The sequence below is a fragment of the Girardinichthys multiradiatus genome, chromosome 14, assembly GCF_021462225.1.
Source record: "Girardinichthys multiradiatus isolate DD_20200921_A chromosome 14, DD_fGirMul_XY1, whole genome shotgun sequence".
Classification (NCBI taxonomy): Eukaryota; Metazoa; Chordata; class Actinopteri; order Cyprinodontiformes; family Goodeidae; genus Girardinichthys; species Girardinichthys multiradiatus.
Window position 1 is genome coordinate 11,322,051 of NC_061807.1, and position 27,006 is coordinate 11,349,056.

Sequence of the window (27,006 nt, forward strand, 5' to 3'; positions counted from 1 at the left end):
TGTTTCCCACACGTCTTCAGGAATCTTCAGGGAGAGGAGCACCATGCCTCCCTAATACACTGCCAGCTTCTCACAATACAGACAGAAAACACCTGCAAGCTTTAACCTTGAATAATAAACACTTATTGTGTAAAAACTGGACTCTATAATACTAGAGGCTACTGTTATGTTTTTTCTAACTATCATAACTAAAAACTCCTAATAATAATCAATCTATAAGCAGCAAAGTCCCAAATATATCTTAGTCTTAGCTACTAATAATAATGCATTTATATTTCCACAATGGCGAGAGGTCAGATGTTGAGACTTGGCCATGCCCACATGCTTTGATGCAGAAAAAGCCTAATCCTATTGAGCCGTAGGATGACAATTATGATTCATAACCAGTTTGGAGCAAATTGAGATATCAAAACTTGCCACGCTGCCACGTTCACTTGTTTTGATACAGCAAAAAGCTTTCAATAACCTTCTATGTCCAAGGCCTTGAGAGTATACCGAGTTATTTTGAAGTTTCTTACTCAAAAGCTCTATATGAAGTACGTAAACAACAAAAAATGGCGGCTTTGATTCAAAATGCCGGATTTTCTGTAGGGTTAGGGCCACGGTATCAATAGACTTTTTTGTAGGTCCTGAGAAGTTACAAAGGTATACCAATTTTAATAATACTTGGACAAAGTATGGCTTAGGGGCTTAGGGTTAATTTTTTTTAAATGTTATGGGGGCGCTCTGAAGGAATTAGGCCGCACCCACTAAATATTTACACTGGATATCTTTTTAGAGACCTGACTAAGACCAATCATATTGAATTTGGAGCAGATCAGATGATATACATGGAAATTAGAGCCCAAAGTATGGCCACGACGTGACATCTCACTTCCCCATGCCACCACAACCACACTATCCAGCAAAAACTCTCAGTGCTAGAAACAAAGTGAGACCAACTTGTTCTGTCTTTTGACAGTTTCAAGATGATTGGATCAAGAGGGTCAGAGAGGGACTTTTTGAAAAAGGGGACTTCCTGTTCTCGGGGGGTGACTTTGATAATGTCAGCATTGACCACATAGCATTGTTGGTCACGTTAAAGGGATCAATCATAGCAAATGTGGTATCATCCAGCCTTTCTATATGATAGTCACAGCATTTCAAACTTTTTGGAGAGAAGGCAAACTTTAAGGGTCGAGCTTCAACATGTTCAAAAACTCACAATTTTGATAACTTTTATTCCCCATGCCTTAAAGGCATATTGACCAAATCTGAGTCAATAGCTCAAAATCCCTAGTGTAAGGTATATGATTATTGGTTAATTAATATTTATCAAAAATTATAATTAAAAATCATAATTCAGGAAAATAGTTTCTTAACCAAAATCATTACTTACAAATAGAAATCAGAGATGTCCTCTGGTGTTGTGATTATGGGCTTATAGCTCTTAATAATTACAATTAGCTATTCATCATTAATAATTAATAATAAGAACCACAAAATGTCACTGTTTATTCAACCGCTTCACCAAAGTTGGGCAAATTTCGACCTTGTTTTGACAGATAAATCATTTGCACAAAATAAACACAACCGCTTCTCTTAATTATATATATGAAGATTTATTGAAGTCAAATAATCCTGATATACCATTATTCTGTTCCAAAAACCTTCACCTGACTAACAAGCACTATTCTACACAAAGGGATAAAAATGACTACCTAACAATAATAATAAAAAATATACGACCATTGAGTGTCTATGAAGATCAAAACAGCAGTTTTATGGACAAAATGTGCAATTTGGGTTAAATGGAAAGAGATCCTCCTGGTGTGCTGATGTCTTGATTTTCAGCGATTGCCCCAAATCTCGAACAAAGGGTCATAAAACTCTGAGGCAGGAACTCAGTGGAAAAACTCCAGCAATAAAACTGGAACAAAGAGTGGTCAGGCGAGGCCCAGAACGCAGCTGCTTTGAATGGAAAACTTTAAAATTCCAACTTCTAACTCCTGGCTGATTTGGGATCAGCCGGACAAAACATGAACACGCGCGATTCAGCAGCGCTTGCACAGCAAATCAGAACAGCTCAGCATAAAACACTTCAATCAGTATTGCGTGCAACAAGTTGATACCTTGGATTAACTACTGGTGATCCTAAATCACCTTAACTATGCCTCATCCTGCCCAGACCTCTAAATGCACCTATCCAGTTTAATATAAAAAGAACGAAATTACTTTGACGTTGATTTCTTCTCTCCACTGGTTGAGGATGGGTCAGGTCTGAAGAAAAACAAGGGGGAAATAAAACCTCTGTGGGTTTCCACCTGCACTGGGTGTCGGCGTGGTCTTCATCGGTAAATGAATCTTCTGACCTTCTTGTATCAGACAGATTTCCAGCTTTCAAGCTCTTCCGGGAATGGCCTTGTGGAGGGAAAGTTCGCCTGCGAGCTTTTGTCTCTCCAGATATGCGCCTCCGATGGAATGTTGGGACCCCACAGCCATGGGTTACAACATTAAAGGCTAGTACGAGCTTTTCTGGAACTTTCAAAATAAATCGCATTAACCTACATCCAGCACAGCCAGGAATAGGAGTAACAGTGTACTTCCCATGACGTCACTGTTTGAATAAAAACCCCGCTTTTGCAACAAACAAACCTCTTCCACGCAGGTCCCCAGAGGAACTGGACAGAGGGACACAGCGCGCTAATGTCTCTTTGCTGGCTAATAGACATAACTCTTCCAACACGATCCAAGAGTGTCATACGATCACGCGATCATATGCACTAAGTTAAGTAGGAATGAATTGCTGTTTGTATATCCGGTATACATTCATGAACGGGGTAATTAAGGTACAAGCATTGCTTGACTTTTCTCTCTGAGGTCGACAGAAGCAAACTGTGTTCCAGAGAGTTCCCAGCAGAGACCCTGTCTCTACAACGACGAGTGGAGCAGTTTTTCCCGGTCTGAAGGAAGGACAACGGGACGGCATCACCGTGGCTACAGCAGTAACGTGCAGTTTGGCCGGCCGACAGATCGAGCCGCCCCATCCCATAGCTACGGAGGTTAGCTGCAGCTAACCCTTTTTTCACTGTGGATGCTTTCCTCAACTTTATCAACCCAGACAACTTTTCCTCAGCACCGTTCACGTGAGGTAGTATTTTGGGCAGAGGGAAGTAGTTTAGAATGAAATAATCTAAACATTTTTCGTTTTATGACGTTTGGTTTTGTTTGTGTTGAAAACTTAGCACTATGTGCTCACTTTGTGGGTTTTTTTAAAGTTAAGACAAACTTTATTTAAAAGGTGATTTCAAACACAGCAGATTGGCCATTACGCGCTGTCCGTGCTCATGCATTTTAAACCTTTTATCAATGGTATTTTAAAGATATGTGTTTGATTCTGATGATAAGCTCTCAGCTTCTTTTGTTAGCTCAACGGCTAACCGGTAAGAACACGTGCTTACCTGCTAAAGATCATTTACCCAAAAAGGTTGTTAGTTTTCAATCTAGGAAATAATATTTCCCTAAATATTATTTTACTAAACTTGATAAATAAGTAACACAATTAAGCCCCATTTCTCCAGAAAGATTTGGTTCTTATTCAAAATAATATTTACTTAAATAATATTTTACTATTTCCTTAATATTATTTCTTTAAATATTGTTTTAATACATAAAGGCAGCTAATTAAACACCGTTGAGAAATGGTCATCCAGAAGGTTGGTTTTATTCAGCAGATCTTTCTTTAAAACATTATTTTATTAAAATAATATTTTATCTGATCTTGTATTGTGAAGGGTTTTTTAAAGGTATAACAATTATTGCCTAAGTTAGTTCCAAGACTAACTTAACTTCATTTCCAGATTCTTCAAGATAATCTTTGGTTCTCAAACATAAATAACATTGCATGGTAATGTTGCATCACTCTTTTGGTCATGATTTCATCTTTAATCAACTTGTTTATATTGTTCATAGCCCATTAGTCTTCGTTATTCTTTATTTCTGCTTGGTAGTTTAGTTGGATTGTTTTAGCATAGTAAAGAGTTTGTTGATTGAAATATGTTTGACTTGAGTTGACTTATTTTTGTTAATAAATTCTTGTATTTTAAGAAATTGGGTGAATTCATTCTATGTGTGTGCAGAGTTTTGCTGTTCAATAATGTCAGAGCTTAGCTCATCCCTTTCAATTTTTATCCTAATACCTGTTGGACCACTTGTTTGCTGAATATTGGACCATTTGCACGTTGGTGGACGCCACTATGCCTTTCCAACGTCATCAGCCATTTTGTACCGCAGGATAGTCTGTCCTACAAAACCCAGCGACCACTGCGGCTGATATGACGGGGCCGCCCCAGGTCTGACATCACAGGAGGGAATATAGGAAGGCGAACGTTTGAAAGAAGTGCTTTCACGTTGGATACCTGACCAACATCTGAAGCATCTGAGGTCCAACGTGGACTTTCATTTATTTCTCCCCATTGGCCAACGAAAAATTAATGAAAAAGGTTTCTGGAATAAGAAAGCCAGAAATTTCACTTTGCTGATTGAAGACGTGAGTTTAACACGTAACCAAAAACCACAGAGTTTCAAGGAGACGTAACTTTCCCTCCTTGTTTTGTTCCAGTCGACTGCTGATGGTCAGAGAATATTTTTCCTTTTCGCCAAGGAGGCCAAAAGACGGAGATTGACCACTTTCTTGGAGTTTAACTGCGGACGTGCAGGAGCTCTTCAACCCCTTTTTCTCTCTCACTCGTTGCCCCAGAAGGAAGACTTCAACAAGTAAAATCCACCTTTTATTTTTATTTCTTTATTAGGAATAGCTTGGGTAGGGTAGAGGACATTTAGTGCGATGTAGAATCGCCACTTATAGTCTAATGTGTTCTGAATTGTATGTACATGCCATTGTTCTTTTGAAACGTGATTACTGTTGTTTTCTGAGGCCGCCGAGTCTCGCAAGATTGTGTTTTTACTGTGCGAACACCTGAGAGCAGGTGCGCTGTGAAACTGGACTGCTATAATAGCCTTATGGTGTAAAATCAACCATTTTCTTTGTCTTCAACTTCATGTTTTATGAGTTGCTGCCAAACGTTTTATAACCCTTTGTGTTCTCGAGCATCCCCAGCGGTGGGGGAAGTTTTATGACTGCCTGTATCTCACTGAGCTACACTTTCTGCGCACCCAAAGCTTCGTTCAACCATATTCCCCTTTTTTTTTGCCATAACTGCCATAACTGCTGGTTTGATCTCATACACACCCACTGCTGTTTTGTTTATTTTGTTTAGTTAGATATTTTACGGGCTGCACGGTGGCGCAGTTGGTAGTACTGTTGCCTTGTAGCAAGAAGGTCCTGGATTCGATGCCTGGCCTGGGGTCTTTCTGCATGGAGTTTGCATGTTCTCCCCGTGCATGCATGGGTTCTCACTCCGGCCTTACTCCGGCTTCCTCCCACAGTCCAAAGACATGCCTGTTAGGTTAATTGGTCATTCTAAATTGCCCTTAGGTGTATGAATGAGTGTGTGCGTGGTTGTTTGTGTGTTGCCCTGCGATGGACTGGAGACCTATCCAGGGTGTACCCTGCCACTTGCCCTTAGACTGCTGGAGATAGGCATCAGCTACCCCGCGACCCACTATGGAATAAGCGGTAGAAAATGACTGACTGACTAGATATTTTACTCTTTTGTGTAGAACTTTGCATGTTTGATTAGGTGAAGATTATTGAATCGGAATTGATTTAATAAAGATTCACGTAGATAAAGAGAAGTCGTTTGTGTTTATTTTGTGCAAGAGTGATTCGTCAGTCAAAATAAGGTTAAAATTCCCCACGTTTCGGCAGAAATGGTTAATTAAACAGTGACATCTCTGGCCATAGTTATCAATTATTACGGAGTATTTAACGGTTGTAATTATCAAAGGCATTGAGCCACAATTACAACACCAGAAGACATCTCTGGTTTCAATTCATAAATGAGGATTTTGGTTAAGAAATTAATTTTGTCAAATTATGATTTTTAACTATAATTATTGATAAAGATTAATTAATCAATAATCATAATCCCAACATACCACCGCCTTATTGGGCTGGTATTCACAGGAAAACCCTTAATAGACCAAAATATTTTTTAATAAAATATTAATGTATTAATCTTAAATAATATATTCATATTCATAATCACAACACTAGGAGTGTGTTGAAGTTCGACATGTATGAAAAGTCAAAATACCCCAAAAATTTGACACAAGCTCCCTGTTGGTTTTAGGGTATACCTCCAAGAGACTTTTTTCAGGATTTGGAGGGTTCTACCTATGTACCAAATTTAAAATCTGTACAACTTCCCAGTTGGCCTATCTGAGTTTAGGTGTCGCTGTAGAGCCGTTTGGCCAAGCCCATTTTTGATTCCATCAAAATACTGTAATTTCACACAGGGAGCAATTTTGGGTAAAGTTTGGTGCAAGTTTGGTTAGGCCTCTACTTGGGGAGTGATATGTCCCTGGGTCTCAGTTTCTGGGTCCATGGCTGGATCTGCTCTGGCAAAGGCGGCTGCCGGCGGGGCCTGTGGGCTTGTCACTGCAGCTCCCTGGGGCTTCTACACTGTGGCTGCAGTACAGATTTACTTGTGAAAGTAAATCTGTTAGGCTTCTTTTTGGCACTCAGACAACAGTTTTGAATGCTACTCTGCCACACAGGACACAGAAAAAAAAAATGCATATAACGCCACCACGTTATTTACATGACCTCATGTTTTTTACGCAAGCGGGTGTTATTTACGCCACCGCATGTTCTTATTTTCAGCGCGTTTGCACATAAGTAGAACAACACGTTAATATAAGGGTGATTTGTGATCCTTTTGGCTTGCCATACTACCGGAGTAGCGTTCATTGCTATGGCGGCCTCGTAATGTTACCATGGAAACAAGCATTTGTCTGGGTTGGAATAAGACTACGTTATTTCCATTTATAATAATGACAATAGAAAATAAATACCAAGAAGGTTCTGAGAATCGCTGGATTAAACCCAATTCAAGGTTTAGTTGAAGTAACACACAAGTTAAAATAATAATAAAAAAAGGTTTTAAACAACCAGACAGAAACCCAATTCTGTGAGAATTGTAGGGAACAGGTTCAGGTTCAAGGTTGAAAACCTTCAACCTTGGTCAGGTTAAAACTATGTGCAGCAAGATAACTAATTTTCACATAATGTAGCTGGTCTTCCTGCTTTATGACACAGGAAACAACAACAGGAAGAAGAAATGTTAATTTTAACTCCTCAGACAATCATTAGGACAATTAGATCTGCATGGTATAAACCCTGAATGCCAATAAAACCTGTCTGCTTCCTTGTCTCGGTAAGAACAAACGATCCTCTAACTGGAATCTGTTCAAACCTGAAACAAACAAGTATTTCTGGGTGTAACCATCTGCAATGTGGAAAGATGAGAGATGATGTGTAATTTTTGCTGTTACCCAGATCAGAGTTTCAGGTAAAACGTTCAGTCATTCTTAATGAGAGGTGAAATGGCTCAGAGAGGAGTTCAGATGGAGAAAATCTCCTGTCCAATCTGCATGGATCTACTGAAGGATCCAGTGACTATTCCCTGTGGACACAGCTACTGTATGAACTGTATTAAAACCAACTGGGAAGGAGAGGACTATAAAAGACTCTACAGCTGCCCTCAGTGCAGGAAAACCTTCAAACCGAGGCCCATCCTGGAGAAGAACATTATGTTGGCTGAGTTGGTGAAGGAAATGAAGGAGACTGGGCACCAGACTGCTACTGCTGATCACTGCTATGCTGGACCTGAAGATGTGGCCTGTGATGTCTGCACTGGGAGGAAGATGAAAGCTGTCAAGTCCTGTCTGGTCTGTTTGGCATCTTATTGTGAAGAAGATCTCAAACCTCATTATATTGCTCCCCCTTTAAAGAAACATAAGCTGGTGGACCCCTCTAAGAAGCTCCAGGATAACATCTCTTCCCATCATGATGAGGTAATGAAGATGTTTATGGGTGGTCAAGAGACTGTTTCACCAGAAGCAGAAAGGACTGAGAAGCAGACGGAGCTCCAGGTGAGTCGACAACAAATCCAGCACAGAATCCAGGACCAAGAGAAAGATCTGAAGCTGCTTCAACAGGAGGTGGAGGCCACCAATGTCTCTGCTGATAAAGCAGTGGAGGACAGTGAGAAGATCTTCACTGAGCTGATCCATCTCATCCAGAAAAGAAGCTCTGATGTGAAGCAGCAGATCAGATCTCAGCAGGAAACTGAAGTGAGTCGAGTCAAAGATCTTCAGGAGAAGCTGGAGCAGAAGATCACTGAGCTGAAGAGAAAAGATGCTGAACTGGAGCAGCTCTCAAAGACAGAGGATCACAACCAGTTTCTCCACAACTACCCCTCACTGTCAGCACTCAGTGAGTCTACACACTCATCCAGCATCAATATTCATCCTCTGAGATACTTTGAGGATGTGACAGCAGCTGTGTCAGAGCTCAGAGATAAACTACAGGACCTCCTGAGAGACAGAGGGACAAACGTCTCACTGGCAGTCACTGAGGTGGAGGTTATACGGTCAGAACCAGAACCAAAGACCAGAGTGGAATTCTTAGAATATTCACAAGAAATCACTCTGGATCCAAACACAACAAACAGGAAGTTGTTATTATCTGAGGGGAACAGAAAAGTAACAAGAATGAACCAACAACAATCTTATCCTGATCATCCAGACAGATTCACTTATTGTCATCAGGTCCTGAGTAGAGAGAGTCTGACTGGACGTTGCTACTGGGAGGTGGAGAGGAGAGGAAGAGGAGTTTATGTAGCAGTGTCATACAAAAATGTCGGCAGTGCAGAATGGTTTGGATTCAATGACAAATCTTGGTCATTATATTGTTACACAAATAGTTATACATTCCATCACAACAACACTGGAATTTCAGTATCAGGTCCAGTTTCCTCCAGACTAGGAGTGTATCTGGACCACAGAGCAGGTGTTCTGTCTTTCTACAACGTCTCTGAAACCATGACTCTCCTCAACAGAGTCCAGACCACATTCACTCAGCCTCTACATGCTGGGATTGGATTTTACTCCTCTTTTTGTTCTAGTATAGACTCTGCTGAGTTCATTAAACTGAAATAGTCAGAACTGATCTGAGGTCCAGTTGGTTAAAATGTTTATTTTAGTTCCAGTTTCTTTAGTCTCCATCATTATTGCTGAGAGCTCATTGTTGTGTCATGTCTTCACTGCTCAGAGATCAGCTGTCTTTATGGAGCTACTTTGTCATCTTGTTTGTTGTTTTGTTGATGTTGGAGTTTGTTTGGGTGCTGCCCCTTCCTGTTTCTGTTTAGCCATGGAGGCTCTCTGCCACGGTCTGCCATGTTAGTGATTTGTGTTTACTTTTCTCAGTCAGGTGTTTTTCTGTTCATCCAGGTCATTACATTACTTCTGTTAGTTGTTACTCCCTAGATTATTGTGTTTCGTGTGTTTGTTTATATTTTCCTATAGATCTGTTTTTCCCTTGGTTTTGTTATTTAGTCTAGTTTCCTTGTTTTTTGCTCAGTTCCCCATGTCCCTGTTTTCCCTCTGCTCATTAGTTTAATTAGACACATTACCCTCAGTCTCCCTGCAGCCTGTTCCACACCTGTGTCATGCTTCCACTGATTACCTGCTTTTCTGGTTCATTGGCTCCTACTTCATTTCCCTCAGTGTATTAGCTTCCTGGTTTTCATTGTTCCCCATTGGTTCCTCCTGTTTACATCCATTATGCTACCTGGCTCCATGTCCGTGTTCCTGTTCTGGCTTACCTATGTAAGTTTTAAAAGAAGAAACCTTTCTTCTCACCATATGACACAAGTGTCAGTCTGCACATTGGTCCAATCAAACAACAGCCAAATATGCTCAGGAGGACTTTTATTCATCTACACTAATTACATTTATTGCTTTGTCAGACCAAATGTTGTTGTTGTTCAAATCCATGTACAGATGAGCTGGTGGAAACTGTAATTATCATGATTATCATCAATCAGGACATCAGTCACTATATGTTAGTGTATCCAGTGCTCACATATTAAAAGATTTGTTTTTTCTACTACTGTGTTTTTGTTTATTGTATTATTGTTTGTTGTTTTATTCTCTTGTATTATTGTTGTACTATCTATCTATCTATCTATCTATCTATCTATCTATCTATCTATCTATCTATCTATCTATCTATCTATCTATCTATCTATCTAATCTATCTATCTATCTATCTATCTATCTATCTATCTATCTATCTATCTATCTATCTATCTATCTATCTATCTATCTATCTATCTATCTATCTATCTATCTATCTATCTATCTATCTATCTATCTCTCTCTCTCTCTCTCTCTCTCTCTCTCTCTCTCTCTCTCTCTCTCTCTCTATCTATCTATTTATTTGGGGAGAGAAAGAAGCAGAAATTAGAGAATGAGGCAGAATGGAGAAAAAGATAGAAGTTAAAATGGTAATGTTTGTATAGGCTATCAGTAGCACTAACACTAGCTCACTCCATTCGTACTCGTCGTCTTCCGCTTTATCTGGGACCGGGTCGCGAGGGCAGCAGACTTAGCAGAGACACCCAGACGTCCCTCTCCCTAGACACCTCCTCCAGCTCCTCCGGGTGGAGCCCAAGACGTTCCAAGGCCAGCCGAGAAACATGGTCCCTCCAGTGTGTCCTGGGCCGTCCCCAGGGCCTCCTCCTGGTGGGACGTGCCTGGAACACCTAGGAGGCATCCGGTATAGATGCCCGAGCCACCTAAACTGGCTCCTCTCCATTCGGTATCTTAATTAGCTTTATAAATGAATATTAGCTAAAATGCTAACATTAGCATGTGGGCTATCGCCAGATGAAGACTGACAGCGGCGCATTTGGGCATCACTGAGTCAGCGCCTTGAGCCAGCGGCTTTAACTGATAAAGCTCAGGCCTGCTGGGCTCCACAAAGTCTCCCTCAACCTCCAGTGACGAAGAGGGTGAAAAGTCCTACACCTGGAAAGATCTATCTGTGGCAAAACTACCAGCGTCGCTCTGCTCACCTTCATCCTCTTGACCACACCCTGCTTAACCCCCTTTCCTCATCCCCACACTTGGCAGTGCCCCCCAGTGTCTCTTGGCACCACCCACTTTGGTGGTATTTTTCACATTTAGTTTGGGGGCGGGGTTTTGCTGTTTCATCAGGTTTAGTTCCACTTTAAAATTAATCACTCTTGTTCTGTTGTTGGAACAGCAGAAACTTTGAAAGCTATCGATGTGATTCCTGAACAAGCATGGAGATTTTCATGTAAAAAAATTTGATCTTTTTGAAAGTTTTTAATTTTAAGCTTTTTCAGAAAGGACAGATTTGGTACTCTGAAACAAACATACTTTATGACAAAACGATAAAAGGTATCAAAGAAATTCTTGAAATGTGAGCACTAGAGAAGTCTGAAGATAAACTGGTACAATGCTCATATCTCCGCAACTGCAACGGACTGGCACAGCGTCCCCATTACTGCAGCAGCTGCACCGATCCGTCTGTCGATCTCCTGCTCCATTCTCCCCTCACTCATGAACAAGACCCCAAGATACTTGAACTCCTCCACTTGAGGCAGGAACTCCCCTCCAACCTGAAGAGGACAAGCCACCCTTTTCCAGTCGAGAACCATGGCCTCGGACTTGGAGGAGATGATTTTCATCCCGGCCGCTTCACACTCAGCTGCGAACTGCCCCAGTGCATGCTGTAGGTCTTGGCTAGAGGGGAGCACCAGGACAACGTCATCTGCAAAAAGAGGAGACGTAATCCACTGGTCTCCAAATCAGACCCCCTCCGGCCCTAGCCTGGAAATCCAGTCCATAAAAGTTATGAACAGGACCGGGGACAAACAGCAGCCATGCCAGAGTCCAACACGCACTGGGATCAGGTCCGACTTAGTGCCGGCAATGTAGACCAAAATCCTGCTCCGCTTGTACAGAGACCGGATGGCCCCTAATAAAGGGCTCCTGACTCCTGGAGCACCCCCCACAGGACACCACAATGGACACAGTGGAATGTCTTCTCCAGGTCCACAAAACACATGTAGACCGGTTGGGCAAACTCCCATGAACCCTCGAGTACCCTGCAGAGGGTGTAGAGCTGGTCCAGTGTTCCACGGCTGGGACAAAAACCACTCTGCTCCTCCTAAAGCCGAGGTTCAACTATCGGCTTGACTCTCTTATCCAATACCCTGGCATAGACCTTACCGGGGAGGCTGAGGAGTGTGAACCCCCTGTAGTTGGAACACACCCTCCGGTCACCCTTCTTATGAAGGAGGAGCACCACCCAGGTCTGCCAGTCCAGAGGCACTGTCCCTGACCGCCACACATGTTTGAAGAGTCGTGTGAACCATGACAGCCCCACAACATCCAGAGACTTGAGGTACTCGGGGTGGATCTTATTCACTCCCGAAGCCCTTCCACCATGGAGCTTTTTAACCACCTCGGTGACTTCAGCCTGAGTGATGAAAGAGTCCAATCCCGAGTCCCCAATTTCAGCTTCCACCAGGGAATGGGTGACGGCAGGATTGAGAAGATCCTCAAAGTACTCCTTCCACCGCCCAACAATGTCCCCAGTCGAGGTCAGCAGCTCCCCACCCCCACTATAAACAGTGTTGGTGAAGCACTGCTTCCCCCTCCTGAGGCGCCGGACGGTTTGCCAGAATCGCTTCGAGGCCAACCGGTAGTCCTTCTCCATGGCTTTACCAAACTCCTCCCAGGCCCGAGTTTTTGCCTCTGCCACAGCCCAGGCCACAGCACGCTTCACCTCACGGTAGCCATCAGCCACCTCAGGAGTCCCACAAGCCAACCACAGCCAATAGGACTCATTCTTCAGCTTGACAGCATCCCTTACTGCTGGTATAGACCCCTGGGTTCTGGGATTGCCGCTGCGACATGCACCACAGACCTTACTGCCGCAGCTACGGGCAGCAGCATAGAAAATAGACCCGGAGAACATGGTGCACTTGGACTCCTCTATGTCTCCAACCTTCCCCTGGATCTGATCAAAGCTCTCCTGGAGGTTGGAGTTGAACACATCCCTGGCTGAACGCTCCACCAGACATTCTCAGCAGACCCTCACTATACGCTTGGGCCTGCCAAGTCTGTCCGGGTTTCTCCTGTTCCAGCAAATCCAACTCACCACCAGGTGGTGATCAGAGTGTCCAAAACATCCGGCAGAAGGTCTGAAGACACGACAACAAAGTCAATCATAGATCTCGTGTCTAGGGTGTCCTGGTGTCAAGTGCATTGATGAACACCCTTAGCCTTGAACATGGTGTTCATTATGGTAAATCCGTGACTAGCCCAGAAGTCCAATAATGAAACACCACTCTGATTCAGATCAGATTCAGGTGTAGCTGTCATTTCCCACGTGGAACGGAGTTCCCGGGAGGGGCACTATGCAGCACCCCCGACAGGGACGCCAAGAAGGCTGGGTACTCCACACTACCGCTCGGCCCGTAGGCCGAAACAACAGTCAGAGACCTGTACCCAACCCGAAGGCGCAGGGATGCGACACTCTCATCTCATCCCCAACACGAGACAGTGAGGCTGAGGGGCAACAAGCAAACCCACCCAAGATCGCCGCTTCTCCCTGCGGGCCACACCAGAGTAGAAGAGAGACCAGCCTCTCTCACAGAGCTGGGTCCCAGACCCCATGCTGTGTGTGGAGGTGAGCCCGACTATTTCTAGTCGATATCTCTCGATCTCACAGCCACCACAGCATGCTTGAAACTAACATGGACAAAACCTAAAAACAACCTGCTGTTAACAATGGAAAGGATCACCTGGCCCATGCTGCGGAAAACATCCTTTAAAAAAGCGAGGAGGGACAGTCACTGCTTCAAACTTATCAAACACACCTGGACAAGGAATCAAGCAAGAGGGGTCACAAGCAGGGGCTGAGATCAGGCCTCTGGTGGTAAAAACTTTATAAAAAAATTCAAAAGAGTCAATAGCTTTCACATTATTATTTTAATGGAATGTTTGATATGCTTTCTTTTATCTTCTTTGACAATGTTCTGATTAAACAACTCTAACAAGCCTTTACATAACTTGCAAACATCCTAAACTTAATAAACAGCCAACCTACCAGGTGCCTGCTGTCAACCAGGAGTAAAGTGACTGATTTGAGATTGTGAAGAGACCCTAACTGTAACCCTATAATCTTTATAAAGAGGTCAGATCACGGCCACGTCATCTCAATGTACCAGACAAAGACGTAGTAATCAGGTGTAAGGGGACGCTGGTGAAGCTACCTCATGTGGACCCACCGCCTGGATGGACACATCGAGATCTAGTGCAGTGTGACCCAGGTGTCAAAGCTGAATGGACTGATTGAACATCACCAGCTGCTTTAAGCTTTGATGGTGGTACCTTTTTTTACTTCCACTATGTCCTACAAATAGATTTAACACCTCGAAGTTATTCCAAACTTTTTTCCTAAAGAAACACTTGGATGTTTTTCAGCTGCAGTTTGTCACTTTGTGTAAATGCTGCTAATAAAATCAGCATCTCCAGAATTAATTGAAGTCTGTGTTTGGACTATGAAGTCCCAACAAACTAGTTGGCTCATAGACTTCTGCAGAAATTATCCAACACCAACCACATTTCTTCCAACTGGACCCAGTCGGACTCTCAGATACTCACCAAGATGAACAGTAAACCAGCTGTACAAAGACAGAATGCTTCTTGTTTATTGACACAAGATGAAAGAGACGTTAAACACTGCAGGATTATATGAACAGATTAAAAAAGCTAACAGCTCCCCCTACAGACAAATGTCGGGACTGACTTTAATCAATATATTTCAGGTTGATTGTACATTAGCAGTCACTGAATAATTCCTGGATTTTAGATGTTTCTCCTAGATGTATTTAGAACCAACCAGCCTTTTAAATCCAAGAATATCTAATTTCATAGTTAGTTTTATTTGATAAATCTCCAGCATTATATGTCATGTATACAAAAACATTTCACTCAGTGAGACAACAGCTTAGTCTTCATCTCTGAATGTGGCCTCTGTGGACCTTTTAAAGCACATTATTAGTACTGATTGGAAAAGGAACACATGATGGACATATTAAGTGTTTTTAAATGCAGAAGATACAGAAATGATTCCACACTGAAGCTCTGCGACCCGTTAGAACAAGGTAAGGGTCTGAAGTTCTGTTTGAGCTTTGTTCCACCTCTAGAATCAGAGGAACAACTGGGAGATAACAACAGCCAGGACTTTATGCTCCCATCTCCTGTTATCTCCAGCTGGGTCTGCTGGCCTTGTTCCAGTCTTTGAACTGGGTTGATGTGTCGGAGAAGCTGCCACTGTCGTTTCGTCTGTGGCCTTTAGGGGGAGCCAGAGAGCTGTGGAGAGGCGATGGAGCAGATGATCTGCTGATCTGAGACCTTCTCAGAGGGGACCGGGAGGACATGTTGAGGATATCTGTCGATCTGGAGGAGAAGATGGCTGGTTGGGAAAAAGAGGAGGAAGGAGCAGCTGATGGAGCAGAGGAGGAGAAAGTCTTGGGGGAGGATTTAGGGGAACCAGTGTCGGGGGGATGAGAAGCTGCCACAGGAGGAGGTTTGGTTCTTCTGAATGAAGATGATGCTGTGCTTCGGGTAAAACCTGGAAGCACTGATGATGAAGGGGTTCTGGATTTGTGTAAAGGCGTGACAGGAGCACTGACGCTGCGCCCTCCTCCGACCTGATTGAGTGCTCGAAGCTTGGAGAGACACATTTTCTCCTCTGTTTGGGTTCTGGGTTTCATTAAAGGTTTCCGGATGGATGGCCTGCCCTGCAGGTCCTGGTTCTGCTCTCTGCCTGAAACCTTCGGCTCTCTCAGTTCTTTGGACTCTGGGGTCCTAGTGGTGCCCGACCGATGGGATGATGGAGCAGTTGTGGGCCTCTCTCCTCGACGGATGGAGGAGCTGTTGACGTTGGAGATGTTTAGACCAGTGTGTGATGTGGTTCTGGAGGAGCTCCGGATGTAAGCTGGAGGCTTTTCAGGTTTTTTGTCTCTGGAAGAAGAACCTGGGTTGATCTTTGTAATGTGTACAACTCGACTCGTGCTCTGGTTCTCAGAGCTGTAAAGAGTGCGGATAGATCTGCTGCCCGTAGAGGTTGTGTTTGATGGTTTTGTCCCAGTGCTTCCAGTTTTAGAGTTCAGGAACTTCTTGGTGGATTGTTTGGTTGAAGGTTCTGGTTTTGTTTTTCCACCAGTGGAAGAACCTTCTACTGTGCTTTGCCTCGAGGTCTTCTTGTTTATGCTTCCATGATCAGATGTTTGCTCTGAGGAAGGTGTCACATCTGTCTTCTGGTTGGTGGAGTTCCCTGCTTCTGTCACTGGATTGCCTGTTTTCTTATCTTGCCTGGATGCCTCTGCAGTCACAGTAGGATCTGGAGTGGCTGACGCAAGGTCTGCATGGGTCAATGCGGGCTCTAGACTGGCAGATGGAGGTTCTAGACTGGGTGGTGCAGGTTCTGAATTAGTTGTAGGTTCTGGAGTGGCTGATGGAGATTTTATAGGATGTAATCCAGGTGAGGAGATGGGTAGTGAAGGGTCAGTACAGCGGGAGACAGGCACTGGTTGGCTGCTGATTGGGACTGACTCTGTAGTTCTACCGTCCAGCTGACCTTCTGAACACTCATGAGTGACTGTTGCAGAGGAAGTTTGTTGGGTTTCACCCAGACGTTTTCCTTCATACTGATCCGTCTCCGTATGGGAATGTACGTTTTCTCCAGCTGCTTCACACACACCTGTCACACACCAGACAATCACCTTGACTTCTTGTTCCTCGATGTTCTGTTTTTGTGCCAAGGAGGACTTCTTCTCAATCTCCTTGGAATTGTTCTGCACGTTGTCCTCGCCCTCCTCTTCCAGACCCGTGGTCACCGCATTGTCATGGCGATGATTAGTGCAGCGGACTTCATCGCGGCCGGTCCGGGTGTTGGCTTTGTCAAAAACCTGTAGCTCAGGCACCAGAGTACATTTCTCTAAAAGCACAGACATGTTTCCTTTAGCAGCAGTGGAGCTACTTTCATCACTCTGTCTGCTAGAAGTCCGGTCCTCCGTTTTATTCCTAAAACCAGACTCAGGCGGATTGTTTGGAAGTTTTTCCTGACTGCTGAAACTGGGAACAGCGCGATTATTCCAGACGTTGATGAGCTTAGATTGCTGCTTTGAATCAGAGGTAGATTTAACTTTATCTTTGTCATTCACTCTGTTCATGTCTTTATGCACATCATCAGTGCTGAGGTAAGAGGACTTCATATGGTTGGTGTTTTCTGGGTTCCTGCTCGAGGAGGTCTCTAGGTGGGTTTGTGAGACCACCTGACTGAAAACTGAGACCTTCATAGGAGAGAGTCCGAAACTCTGGGGCTCAAGTTTAGGGGAGGCTGGTGGCAAAGGTTTCCTCATGTTCTCCTTTACTCTCTGTCGAGGAACTCTGAGTTCATTGGACATCTCCAACAGCGCGCTCAGCTCCCGTTGTGCAGCAACCGACGGTGAGCTGGTTGGAGAGTTGCGGCTTCGCTGGAGGTTCCCCGAGCGACCCCGAGCGACGAGGCTGGCATTCAGAGAGGGAGAGGTCTGTGACTTTGGGGTCAGGAGGTCAAGCAAAAGTCCAGCCTCATCTCTGGATGCTGCAGCTGACATGTCTGTCTCGCTGCTGCAGCGCCACCTGAAGGCTCCAGTCACCTACAACAGGATCATACAGAGGACATTTATTAGAAGGCCGGAACTCAGTGGGTTTCAGTTTCCCAGCTTGGGTTCCTGTGTTTCAAGATACCTCCTCTCCTCCAGACCAAGAGTGTCTCTTCAGCTCCTCATCGTGTATCCGCTGACGACAAGCCGCTTCCTTCGTCTCCCTCTCCTTGTTCTCCTTTAACAGCCAGAAAAACAAATATCACCAAACGGTTTCCTCTGTTCCCCAACAGGGGGTTCTAGGTTCTGACAAGCCCAACTTAATCTGACCTGATTTCAATACTTTTCCACATAAATGAGGAAATCTGATCTATAATTAATGCAACGATGGCTGAAGAAGGAACCTGTCTTTTATCCCAGTCTTTAAACTGTGATTTTTAGATTTAATCCCGTCTGTGTGAGTTTCTCAATGTTAAAGGACCTGATAAAAGTATTCACACCCCGTCTGTGTTGTTCTGTCACAGACTTGATCCTAGGCGAGGGTCAGGACAGATGACCTCTTTGGTCTTAGAGAGATGGTTCCTCAGCCTTCTCTACAGCCCTTATATGAGATAACATGTATGCCACACTGTGGAAGGTTCAATTTCCGTTTTCTAACATGTCTAGGAGAGAATTACAACAGGTTTCACCTCGTCTCCCTCCCCAGTGAGTCTGAATCCCATGAGAATCACCTTGAAAGCTGCTGAAGCTGTTATAAGAAGAACGTTTTCTCTGTCTAGTCAGAATGATTTGGCAGCACTCCTGAGCACACGTCACTGCTGTGCAAAACTCCCTCTCTCTAGCAAGATATTAATAAAGCTGATTCTGAGTGACAATCATCTCTGTGTTGGAAGACTTTTCCTACAACATTAACAAACCTTGACAGCGTTTGTAAATCTGGTGCAGAAGGTTTGGAAGATGCTGAAGCAGTCGTCCAGCCTGAATGTGTCCCTGTCCTCGCAGAAGAAGTCGATCAGCTCTCTGCCTTCCTTCTTCAGCTGCTGCTGGCTGCCGCGCAGCGAGCACAAGGACGACGTGGCGCTCTGAGACACAACGAGACAATCAGTGGTCCTTACTCCCATGTTTGTTGTATTATTGGATGTTTGAACTCCTCCAGTTTTATGGCTGTGTGTGGATTTAATTTTACTTAATCAGGACAATCATCCAGAGACACGAAGTCGTTTTAAAAATATTCTCTAATATGTCTCTTCTCCTCCTTGTCCTACGTGTTCGTTTAATTTCTGTGATGTTTATAACTGACTGTATTTGGACGTAGAAATCCCAGGTAACCGTGCCAGACACTTTTCCCTGCTGTTATCGATTAGAAACAAACCCAGGCATGACTCAGCCTGAATCTGGATCTGCGTGTTTGAACATTACCTGCAGGAAGCTGTCCAGCTGCTGCAGCAGCTCTGTGTCTTTCTGGATGCTCTCCTCTACTGAGCGCGTGCGAGAAGTCAGCAGCTGCAGTTCGGCATCCAGCGTTTCCATGGAGATCCTAACAAAACAAAAATACAGGTGTTTTTTTGTATTTAAATGCATTTATTTCTGCTTAATTCGAGGAGCTAGTGGTTGACTTGGCTTTGAAGGAGAATCTTTACCAGCCAACATCAGCAGGAGGCGCTGTTTTACAACAAATTCTACATCTTTCATGTAGGAAGACAGGAGGACTTGTGACCCAGCTGGTCCTCAAGGTGGATCTGTATTTGTGGAACGTAGATGTTTAATGTGTGAAGATGAAGTGACGTCTCACCTGGATGCAGCCTGGATGGCACTCAGTTTCAGAGGAAACTCCAGCAGCTTCTCGTCTTTTTTCTGAGCTTCCTGAAGTAAAAACAAAATATAAACGACGTGAGACTTAGAGATGGTGTCTGAGCTCCGGCTACAGTCAAAATGATTTAAACTGACTTTAATATCTGCTCTAAGATCTCAACTTTGTTTAAACTGATGTGAGAAGGAAACATGATGCAATTACTAGAACAAAACGTCAAATCTGCACATTAACCCTTAACAGAGAAATAACCACAGAGTAGAAAAGAAAAAGTTAAAGTTGAGGTTAGTTTCCCATAATTCATCACAGACACATTCAGTTTGCTCACCAGAGCCACAAAGTGCATCAGGTTCATCCCTGGTTTGTTGGCCTTGGTGTCTGCAAGAGACAGGAGGGAGGACAGCTTGAAGCCCACAGCGTTTCCAGCAGAACCTCCCTGCAGAACACAGAACCCTGCAGTTAGTAACACAGCACTGTACAAGGAACAGCTTCCAGCCCAAATCTCCCCACTGTGCCCCTGTGCAATATTTACAGGAAATATAACTGAAAAACAGAGAGGCATCCCCACAGCATAATACTGCCACTGCCTTGTTTTACCATGGGGATGATGTGTTCAGGATGTAGTGTTAGTTTTTATCCACACAGAAGCATACATTCAATTACAGGAAATGTAACTTGAATTTATAAATTCTTTAGATTTTTTCAGATGGATTGAACAGAGCTGTGTGAGATGTTCAAAGCCTGAGATATTATCTGATCTTCTCCCTGACCTGTCTGCTGTGTTCCTTGGTCTTCATGGTGCTGGTTGTTCTCTAACGTTCTCTAAAGAACCTCTGAGGCTTTCACAGCACAGCTGAATAAATTACACACAGCTGGACTCCTGGTGGCAACAGAAGGATTTTTATTCAGGGGTTTTAGAGTAAGATGACTGTCACGGTTTTCAGGTTTTTATTAGTAAAGAATTAAAACATGCATTCATAATTCTTCTTCCACTTCACAATTATGCTCTACCGTGTTGGTCTATCACATAAAATCCCGATAAAACGCTTCAGGTTTGAGGTTCTAATGTGACAGAACTGGAAAAGGTTTAAGGGTATGAATGCTAACTCTTTATTTTATAAATATAATTCATTTCCTGACATATTGTTGTGTGGTTTGTCAGCTTATGTCTGTTTTGTTTTAAAGTTCCTGTGCCGTCGCTGTCTTGTTTCAGTCCGTCACTGTGAGTGGAACGCTGTGCCTGCATTGTTATGGTAATGTGATGTCTTGTCTTTCAAATCCATGTCAAGAGCCTGTTTTTTGGTCTTGTAATGAATAAAGAATGAGAGGTGTAAAAAACTGTTCCGGTCATAAAAATCTGCCGATCTGCTGAGAAGAAGGCTGAAGATTATAGACATATTTGGGTCTTGGATGGTGCCACAGATGAGAGGACAGGGTTCTGCTGCTGTGGGGGTTTCTGTGTAATGTGCACAGCATGTAGAGTGGGAAGTTTCCAGTTTGAACAATAAGAGATAATGATATAATTCTAGACGAACTCTCCCTGATGATACTGGAAGTAAGTAAACATCTGTTCATGTTAAAAGACCAGCAGCCTGTCCTCCATCTCGAGCTGCAGGGAGCTCTCAGCGGTCGGCCTGATGAACGTTACGAGCAGCTTTCTACACCAGAGATGCATAAAAATACCCCGATATACGACACAGCAGCCTGAAATAACCTGGAAGGTTTTCATCTGTGTCATATAACATTAAACAAGTAGAGCCAAAAATCTGTTGCTCCTCTTCCGCCTCTTATCGTTCCCCATCTAATTAACTATGAATTCTTTTTAAATCCCCACTCACAGCATTGAGGATGTTTCCAGCCTGCAGCACCAAATGCAGAACAGCGTGGAGCTCCTTACAGCACATTAACTCTGGATGAGAGAAAAAACACAAAGGAAGGGAAGAAATGTGTCGTTAGAGAAAAGAAAGAGAGAGCGTCTAATGGTGAAAGTGTGTTCACAGAGGCGGTGCAAACATATGGAGGGTTAGTTAGCAGATCACGCAGAGATTCACACACACGCTGCTAAAAATAATCAATGTGTTAGTTTTAATTGTGTGGAGGGAGGATGAACATCTGCACAGACTCTGAAGAGGCTTCAACAGAACGCTGGTGTTTTATCTGGCTGAGATCTCTCCAGGCTTCCAGAAGGTCTCTCGGACGGGTTCTTTGGACATTGGCTGCTTTTTCACTCATTTTCAGTCTGATATTCAAGCTTTTCTTTTGTGTCATTCTGACATTAAAACACCAAATAGCTAATATCACTGTAGAAAAGTTAGTGAAAGGAAAAAGTCTAATAGAGGAAAAACCTTTAAAATCTGGTGAGGTGTTCACTAAGAAGACGTTTACTGCTGTAAAATTACTGTAATTACTGCTAATTATCAATAAAACAACAACCAATAAACAAGCCATATAAAGGCACTGCTAGCTTAAACACTTATTTATGTTTGATCTCACTGTGGCATCAAGAAACCAGTAAAATTACTTTAAAAAAAAAAAACATTTTGACACATAAAAATCTCCATCTTGAAGTGTCTTTTTTTTTTTTTTTTTTTTTTTACATTTCCAGTTTTTACTTTATAATCACAAACTTTGATGCATTTTATTGTCAGTTTTATGTGATAGATCAACTCAGTGGGGTCAGAATGATGCTTGGTCTTTAAACGGAAAAATGTTTCATGCATTTCTGTTCAGCGCCATTGACTCTGATAACCCTAAATAAAATCCAGTGCAACCAGCTGTATTCAGAGGTTCTGGTGGCAATTTCATCTTCTAAAACCATAAAATAAAAGACTATGATGGCATAATGAGAGCCGTTCAGTTATTAGTGATCCCCGTTTTATTTCACAGCAAAGGATGAATAAACTATGATGTCTATGATGTTAAAGAGAGAAGCAAACGAAACCAAGAGCAAACACAAACAGAAAGCAGAATGGTATTTTATTCAGGTATTATATTGTAAAATGTTTTGTTACCTTTGGTGGCAGAGCGAAGGATTTTCAAATCTCGTTTCATGGCCTCGCAGGCACCAGGAAACTCCTCCTTTAACAGCATGGACTCAATGCGGACCGAGTAACTACGGAGAAACACTCGCATTAAATCAGGAGCGGTTCAGGGTAACATTTTACACTAGAGCAGTAAAATATTAATTTTTAATCACAGTCATCATTGGGCAGCTAGATTGACTGGTGGCTGAGATGCAAGCTCAGAGGGAACGGTGGAGACACCAGATAATCATAAAGACCGGAGAGAGGCAGGAAAATGTGGGTTTAGTTGCAACGGATCCCATCATCGCAATTCTCAGAGTCGCAATTACATGCTTTCCTGTTATTGCTATCTTTATGTATCTAAATGCTTCCATTTGCCTGAAACTTTGCTTTTCTCTTCTACAGTGATGCTTTATATCAGTACGTATGAATTAATTAGTGACTAACAAGTCAAGCCAAACATCCAGAATCAAAGTTTTTGAAGTTTATTAAGATTTTTCCATGCAATAATGTTTTAGGTTGTTTTTCTGTTTATTTCCTGACAGCTCTTTAAAGTTGGTAATGACTCTCAGTCATCTAGGACATGGTGAACCCAAAAAAGCTTAGAAAAAAACCCAAACAACTGGACTTCAGTTGGAGCTGAAGCTTGGAGGGAGAATTTAGATGTGCAGAACAGCAGGTTCCAAACAAGCTTAAAACTTCTCCCTCACTAGCTAGCTAGGTCTGGGGTGTATGGAGGGCCAAAAGGGACAAATTCAATAAATGAATGTCCCATGAAGTAATCAAAAGAACCATGAAATGTCCCATAAAATAATTTAATAAAATATGAGGAAATGAAATAATCAAATGTTATTTTTTAAACAAATAAATAATAAAGCAATCTAGGTGATGTGTTGATTTAGCAGTTTTGCATTTTTAGCTCGTATTCCTTCCGTACTTCTGAGTAAGTGAAATGTTTCGATGATGTGATAAAGTAACCAACTCACCTGGGCATCTGAGTCAGCAGATAAACAAAGGAATCGGCCAATGAGAGCTTAGAGACGTCACCTCGGTAGGCCTTCAGCTTCTTCGCCTTCAGCAGAACAACTCAGAGTTTAATCAACAGAAGTCTACATATGGATTTATACATAAAACACTGAGTTTCTGGGTTGTTTCTGGTGTTTGTGATGATAAATAATTCTCAGCTTCACCTCCTCTTTCTCTGGAAGCAGCTTCAGCAGCTCCCTCAGAGGCTCCGTCCCAAATGATTCACTGTTGCCATGGTGAATGTCATCCACTAAGGTCTGATTGGACCTGCAGGGGGAAATGTTTTTTTTTAATTAACAGTGTTAGATTACACTCTTAATGTGCTGAAATGACACTTCAGTCTGTGTTAATCAGTTGTATAAATACACCAATCACATTCCGACAGACTGAAAAAAGTTTAAAGGTCGTATCTGGAGCAAAATATAAAGAAACACGGATGACTCAAGACTTTTGCACAGCCCTGAATGACAGTATTTATGTCTGAGTTTAACTGGGACACATTTAATGTCAGTGTTCCTCCCTCATATTCATGAACTCGTCCAGAACACGTGATCCTGCTGCCGCTTCTCCAGGTCCAAACCTCAGCTTCATCTTTCCTTCAAAGCGGGAGTCAAATTTCTTTAAAGTGTTTTTATATTTCAGTGTTTTTATGTGTACATTGATTTCTGTAATCAGAATAAACCTATTTTCAAGTTGTTTTGTGTTTCTTTGCAGAACAAAGTCTCTTCGTGGTATTTTTCTTTGTGTCGCTTTGTTCCTGGTTGAATGCTCTGGGTACATTTAGTTGGTGGTTGCTTCAAATCTCTGGGGTCATAAAGGAGGATTAATGGTATCATTGAACATCTATGGAGCTTTCAGTCAATCCAAAACATTAATAAACCTCAAACCTGAGTGTTTAAGAAAGTAAAAGTCAGGTTTTGTCTTCCTTATAAGAATATCTATGTGGGCAAAACTATTATGATGCTAAATGGAAAATGAATATTTTCCCCGTGTCATTAGTTTATATTCATCTGTTGAAAGGAGAATTACCAAACGAACAGTTTTGATATTTCAAAGACCAACATGGTCTCAAGCATCCTACTGATGGGAGTCTAGATCTGTTGATGATCAGCAGAAACACATGACCTGATAAAGCCAATAAACATTCAAGTTTATTCGGTTTGGAGTTGGAAAGTTATCGTGCAGTGCAGATAGTCCTGATGCACCTGCTTGCAGACAAAATATTTTTATTTGCAATCACTATTCTTTTTTATTGCTAACATGTTTTGGGTGACAGAAGGATAGCTGGAAATATGGAGTATATGGCAGCAAGTCCTGCAATGATGAACAATATGGAGATGCTAATAAAAAGACAGGAGGCGGAGCTTACGATCATCTTATTTTTCCTGGAAGTGACCAAAATGGACATGATCAGAAGTGATTGTATCAGAGGGTCTGCTCAGCTCGAGCTGCCAGGGAGGAGGAAGACAAGAAGAACCACAGAGAAGGTTCATGTTCATGCAGAAGGCTGGTGTGACAGAGGAGGGAACGGAGTGTGACCTTGGTGTCACACTAATCCACAAATATTTAGATCACGCTACTGCCGTTTTATGGTTTGTTGATTTAAACACTCAGGGATCATGCTTTAGTCCTTAAGACCGCATATTTATGTGGCGTTATGTCAGAACCAACTGGTTCTGCAAGCAGTGCTCCTCATCCAGACCTCCACATTCAGGCGCAGCAGGGAGGAGGAGAGTGAAGAGAGGGATTAACCAACTGAACCATTTTTAGTATAATTACAACACAAACTCATTTAAATAATGCAACGGCTGCTTTATAAGAATTAAGATTTATTATAGAGCTGTTCTGGCAGAGCTTGACATTTTCCTGCTTCCTCACACAATAAAAAAAACAGAAAAAATGTATTATTTTGTAAATGAAACCTTTGATAATGTTTGTCTGTGTGTATTTCTGAGGTTGTCATGATGTGCAGATGCAGGTTAGATGTTTGTCTCCTCATGGTGGACATCTTTGTAATCTTTTTACTTTGCTCTATCAGTGCTTTGCTATTTAAGCTGTAATTTGTCACCTTATAGATTTGGGAGCAGCCCATGACTCTTTGAGTGTTCATGTATTTTCTGTCTGGTTCTGATAAATGGCCTCATTACGTTTATGCTGGAGAGATGATTGTAGTTCTAGCCCACCGTCTTCCTTTCAGTCCACAACGCATCTCTGACAGAACCGTGGATCAGTCACATGTCGTCAACGTCCGCCCTGTTGCAGAGCAGCATCACCACATCTGTTTTTACCCACAACACCTCAGGATGAGGGTGAGGAGACACCTCACGCAATCACCTTCTGAGTCAGACTGTCATCCGTGTCAATGAGTTGACAGATTCACTACCGGTCAGAACTTTTAGATACACTTTCTCACTTAATGGGTCTCTTTCATGACTATTTACATTGTAGATTCTCACCAAAGGCAACCAAACTTTGAAAGAATACATGAAATCATGTAGTTAACAAAAAGTGTAAAATAACTAAAGCTTTTTCTATTTAACATTTTTTCAAATAACCCCCATTTCTTTGATTACTGCTTTGCTCTCTTGTTATTCTCTCCATGAGCTTCATGAGGTGGTCACCTGAAATGGTTTTCTTGAAAGAACTTCCCAGATGTTCAATGAGAGAAGGTCAAAGGTTAATATTTCTGTCATCGCAGCAAAGGGCGGCAACTTTAAGGAATCTAAAATATAAAACATATTTAAAGTTCTTTTACATTTTTTTCGTTTGCTACATAATTTTATATGTGTTCATTCACTGGTTTGATGCCTTCGGTGAGAATTTATGAACAATGTAATTAGTCTTAAACATAAAGAAAACCATTAAATGAGACAGGCGTTATAAAACCTTTGACCAGTAGTGTATTTATACCAGGTTCAGCTTGGTGTGTGACTCAATACAAATGGCCTCTAGGAAAAAAACTGTTATTAAAGCGACTTTGATGTTTTTATTTCCTTATAGGTAAAAATATAAGGCTTAATGTGATCTGTAGGAGTTTCTGTTGTTCTTTCTGACTGATTAACAGTTAAAAACCCAAAGAAGGTCATTAAAATCCAGAACCTGGCAAACATTTGAGTCCTCAGGTTAGAAGAATGGTTGCATCCCTTAAAAACATCTAACTCTGCTGCAGACATGAAGTGAAGTGACACATATTTACTTCTTAAACTGTTTGAGGAAAATCGCAATGTTCAGCCCTCGTTTCGCGTCTAGGATGGAGACCTGGTGTAAAGAAAGAGACAGTTAGTGTCCAGGTCGAAGGTTTCCACCAACGGCCTTCAACAAACCAGAACCAAACCTCGTCTTTGGACTCCAGTGACACCCGGGCCCTTCCTCCTCTGATGGTCGTGGAGGCTGGTGGACCGTCATTCTGGGTGAAAAGCTCCTCGATTTTCTGTACGTCAATCTGGAAATTCTGCTCCACGTGACCCTGAGTCCAAAGGTTGGCGCGGCCCTTCACCTGAAACAAACA

General features: G+C 42.6%; 2 protein-coding genes across 3 annotated transcripts in view; one reads left to right on the top strand and one right to left on the bottom strand.

Moving 5' to 3' along the window:
• Positions 1 to 7,488: 7,488 nt before the first annotated feature.
• Positions 7,489 to 9,203, top strand: LOC124881389 (tripartite motif-containing protein 16-like). The gene has a single exon (XM_047386986.1). It carries the CDS (start codon positions 7,489 to 7,491, stop codon positions 9,103 to 9,105), a length of 1,617 nt encoding a protein of 538 aa, XP_047242942.1. The 3' UTR covers positions 9,106 to 9,203.
• Positions 9,204 to 14,670: 5,467 nt separating this feature from the next.
• Positions 14,671 to 27,006, bottom strand: part of LOC124880066 (FH2 domain-containing protein 1-like) — a 28,244-nt gene continuing 15,908 nt past the window's right edge. The window contains exons 3-14 of one of the 2 annotated variants that reach the window (XM_047384957.1): positions 26,833 to 26,994; positions 26,695 to 26,756; positions 23,663 to 23,765; positions 23,459 to 23,544; positions 22,461 to 22,561; positions 21,288 to 21,358; positions 19,778 to 19,885; positions 19,432 to 19,502; positions 19,059 to 19,176; positions 18,557 to 18,721; positions 17,785 to 17,877; positions 14,671 to 17,693 (exon numbers count right to left, since the gene is read on the bottom strand). In XM_047384957.1, the coding sequence (XP_047240913.1) occupies positions 15,252 to 17,693; positions 17,785 to 17,877; positions 18,557 to 18,721; positions 19,059 to 19,176; positions 19,432 to 19,502; positions 19,778 to 19,885; positions 21,288 to 21,358; positions 22,461 to 22,561; positions 23,459 to 23,544; positions 23,663 to 23,765; positions 26,695 to 26,756; positions 26,833 to 26,994 (3,582 nt within the window). In that variant the 3' untranslated portion in view covers positions 14,671 to 15,251. The remainder of the gene's footprint in view (positions 17,694 to 17,784; positions 17,878 to 18,556; positions 18,722 to 19,058; positions 19,177 to 19,431; positions 19,503 to 19,777; positions 19,886 to 21,287; positions 21,359 to 22,460; positions 22,562 to 23,458; positions 23,545 to 23,662; positions 23,766 to 26,694; positions 26,757 to 26,832; positions 26,995 to 27,006) is intronic. The other variant, XM_047384958.1, reaches the window with a different exon arrangement.

Coding starts and splice junctions, on each gene's coding strand:
- LOC124881389 (XM_047386986.1), top strand. CDS start 7,489: ATGGCTCAGAGAGGAGTTCAGATGGAGAAAATCTCCTGTCCAATCTGC.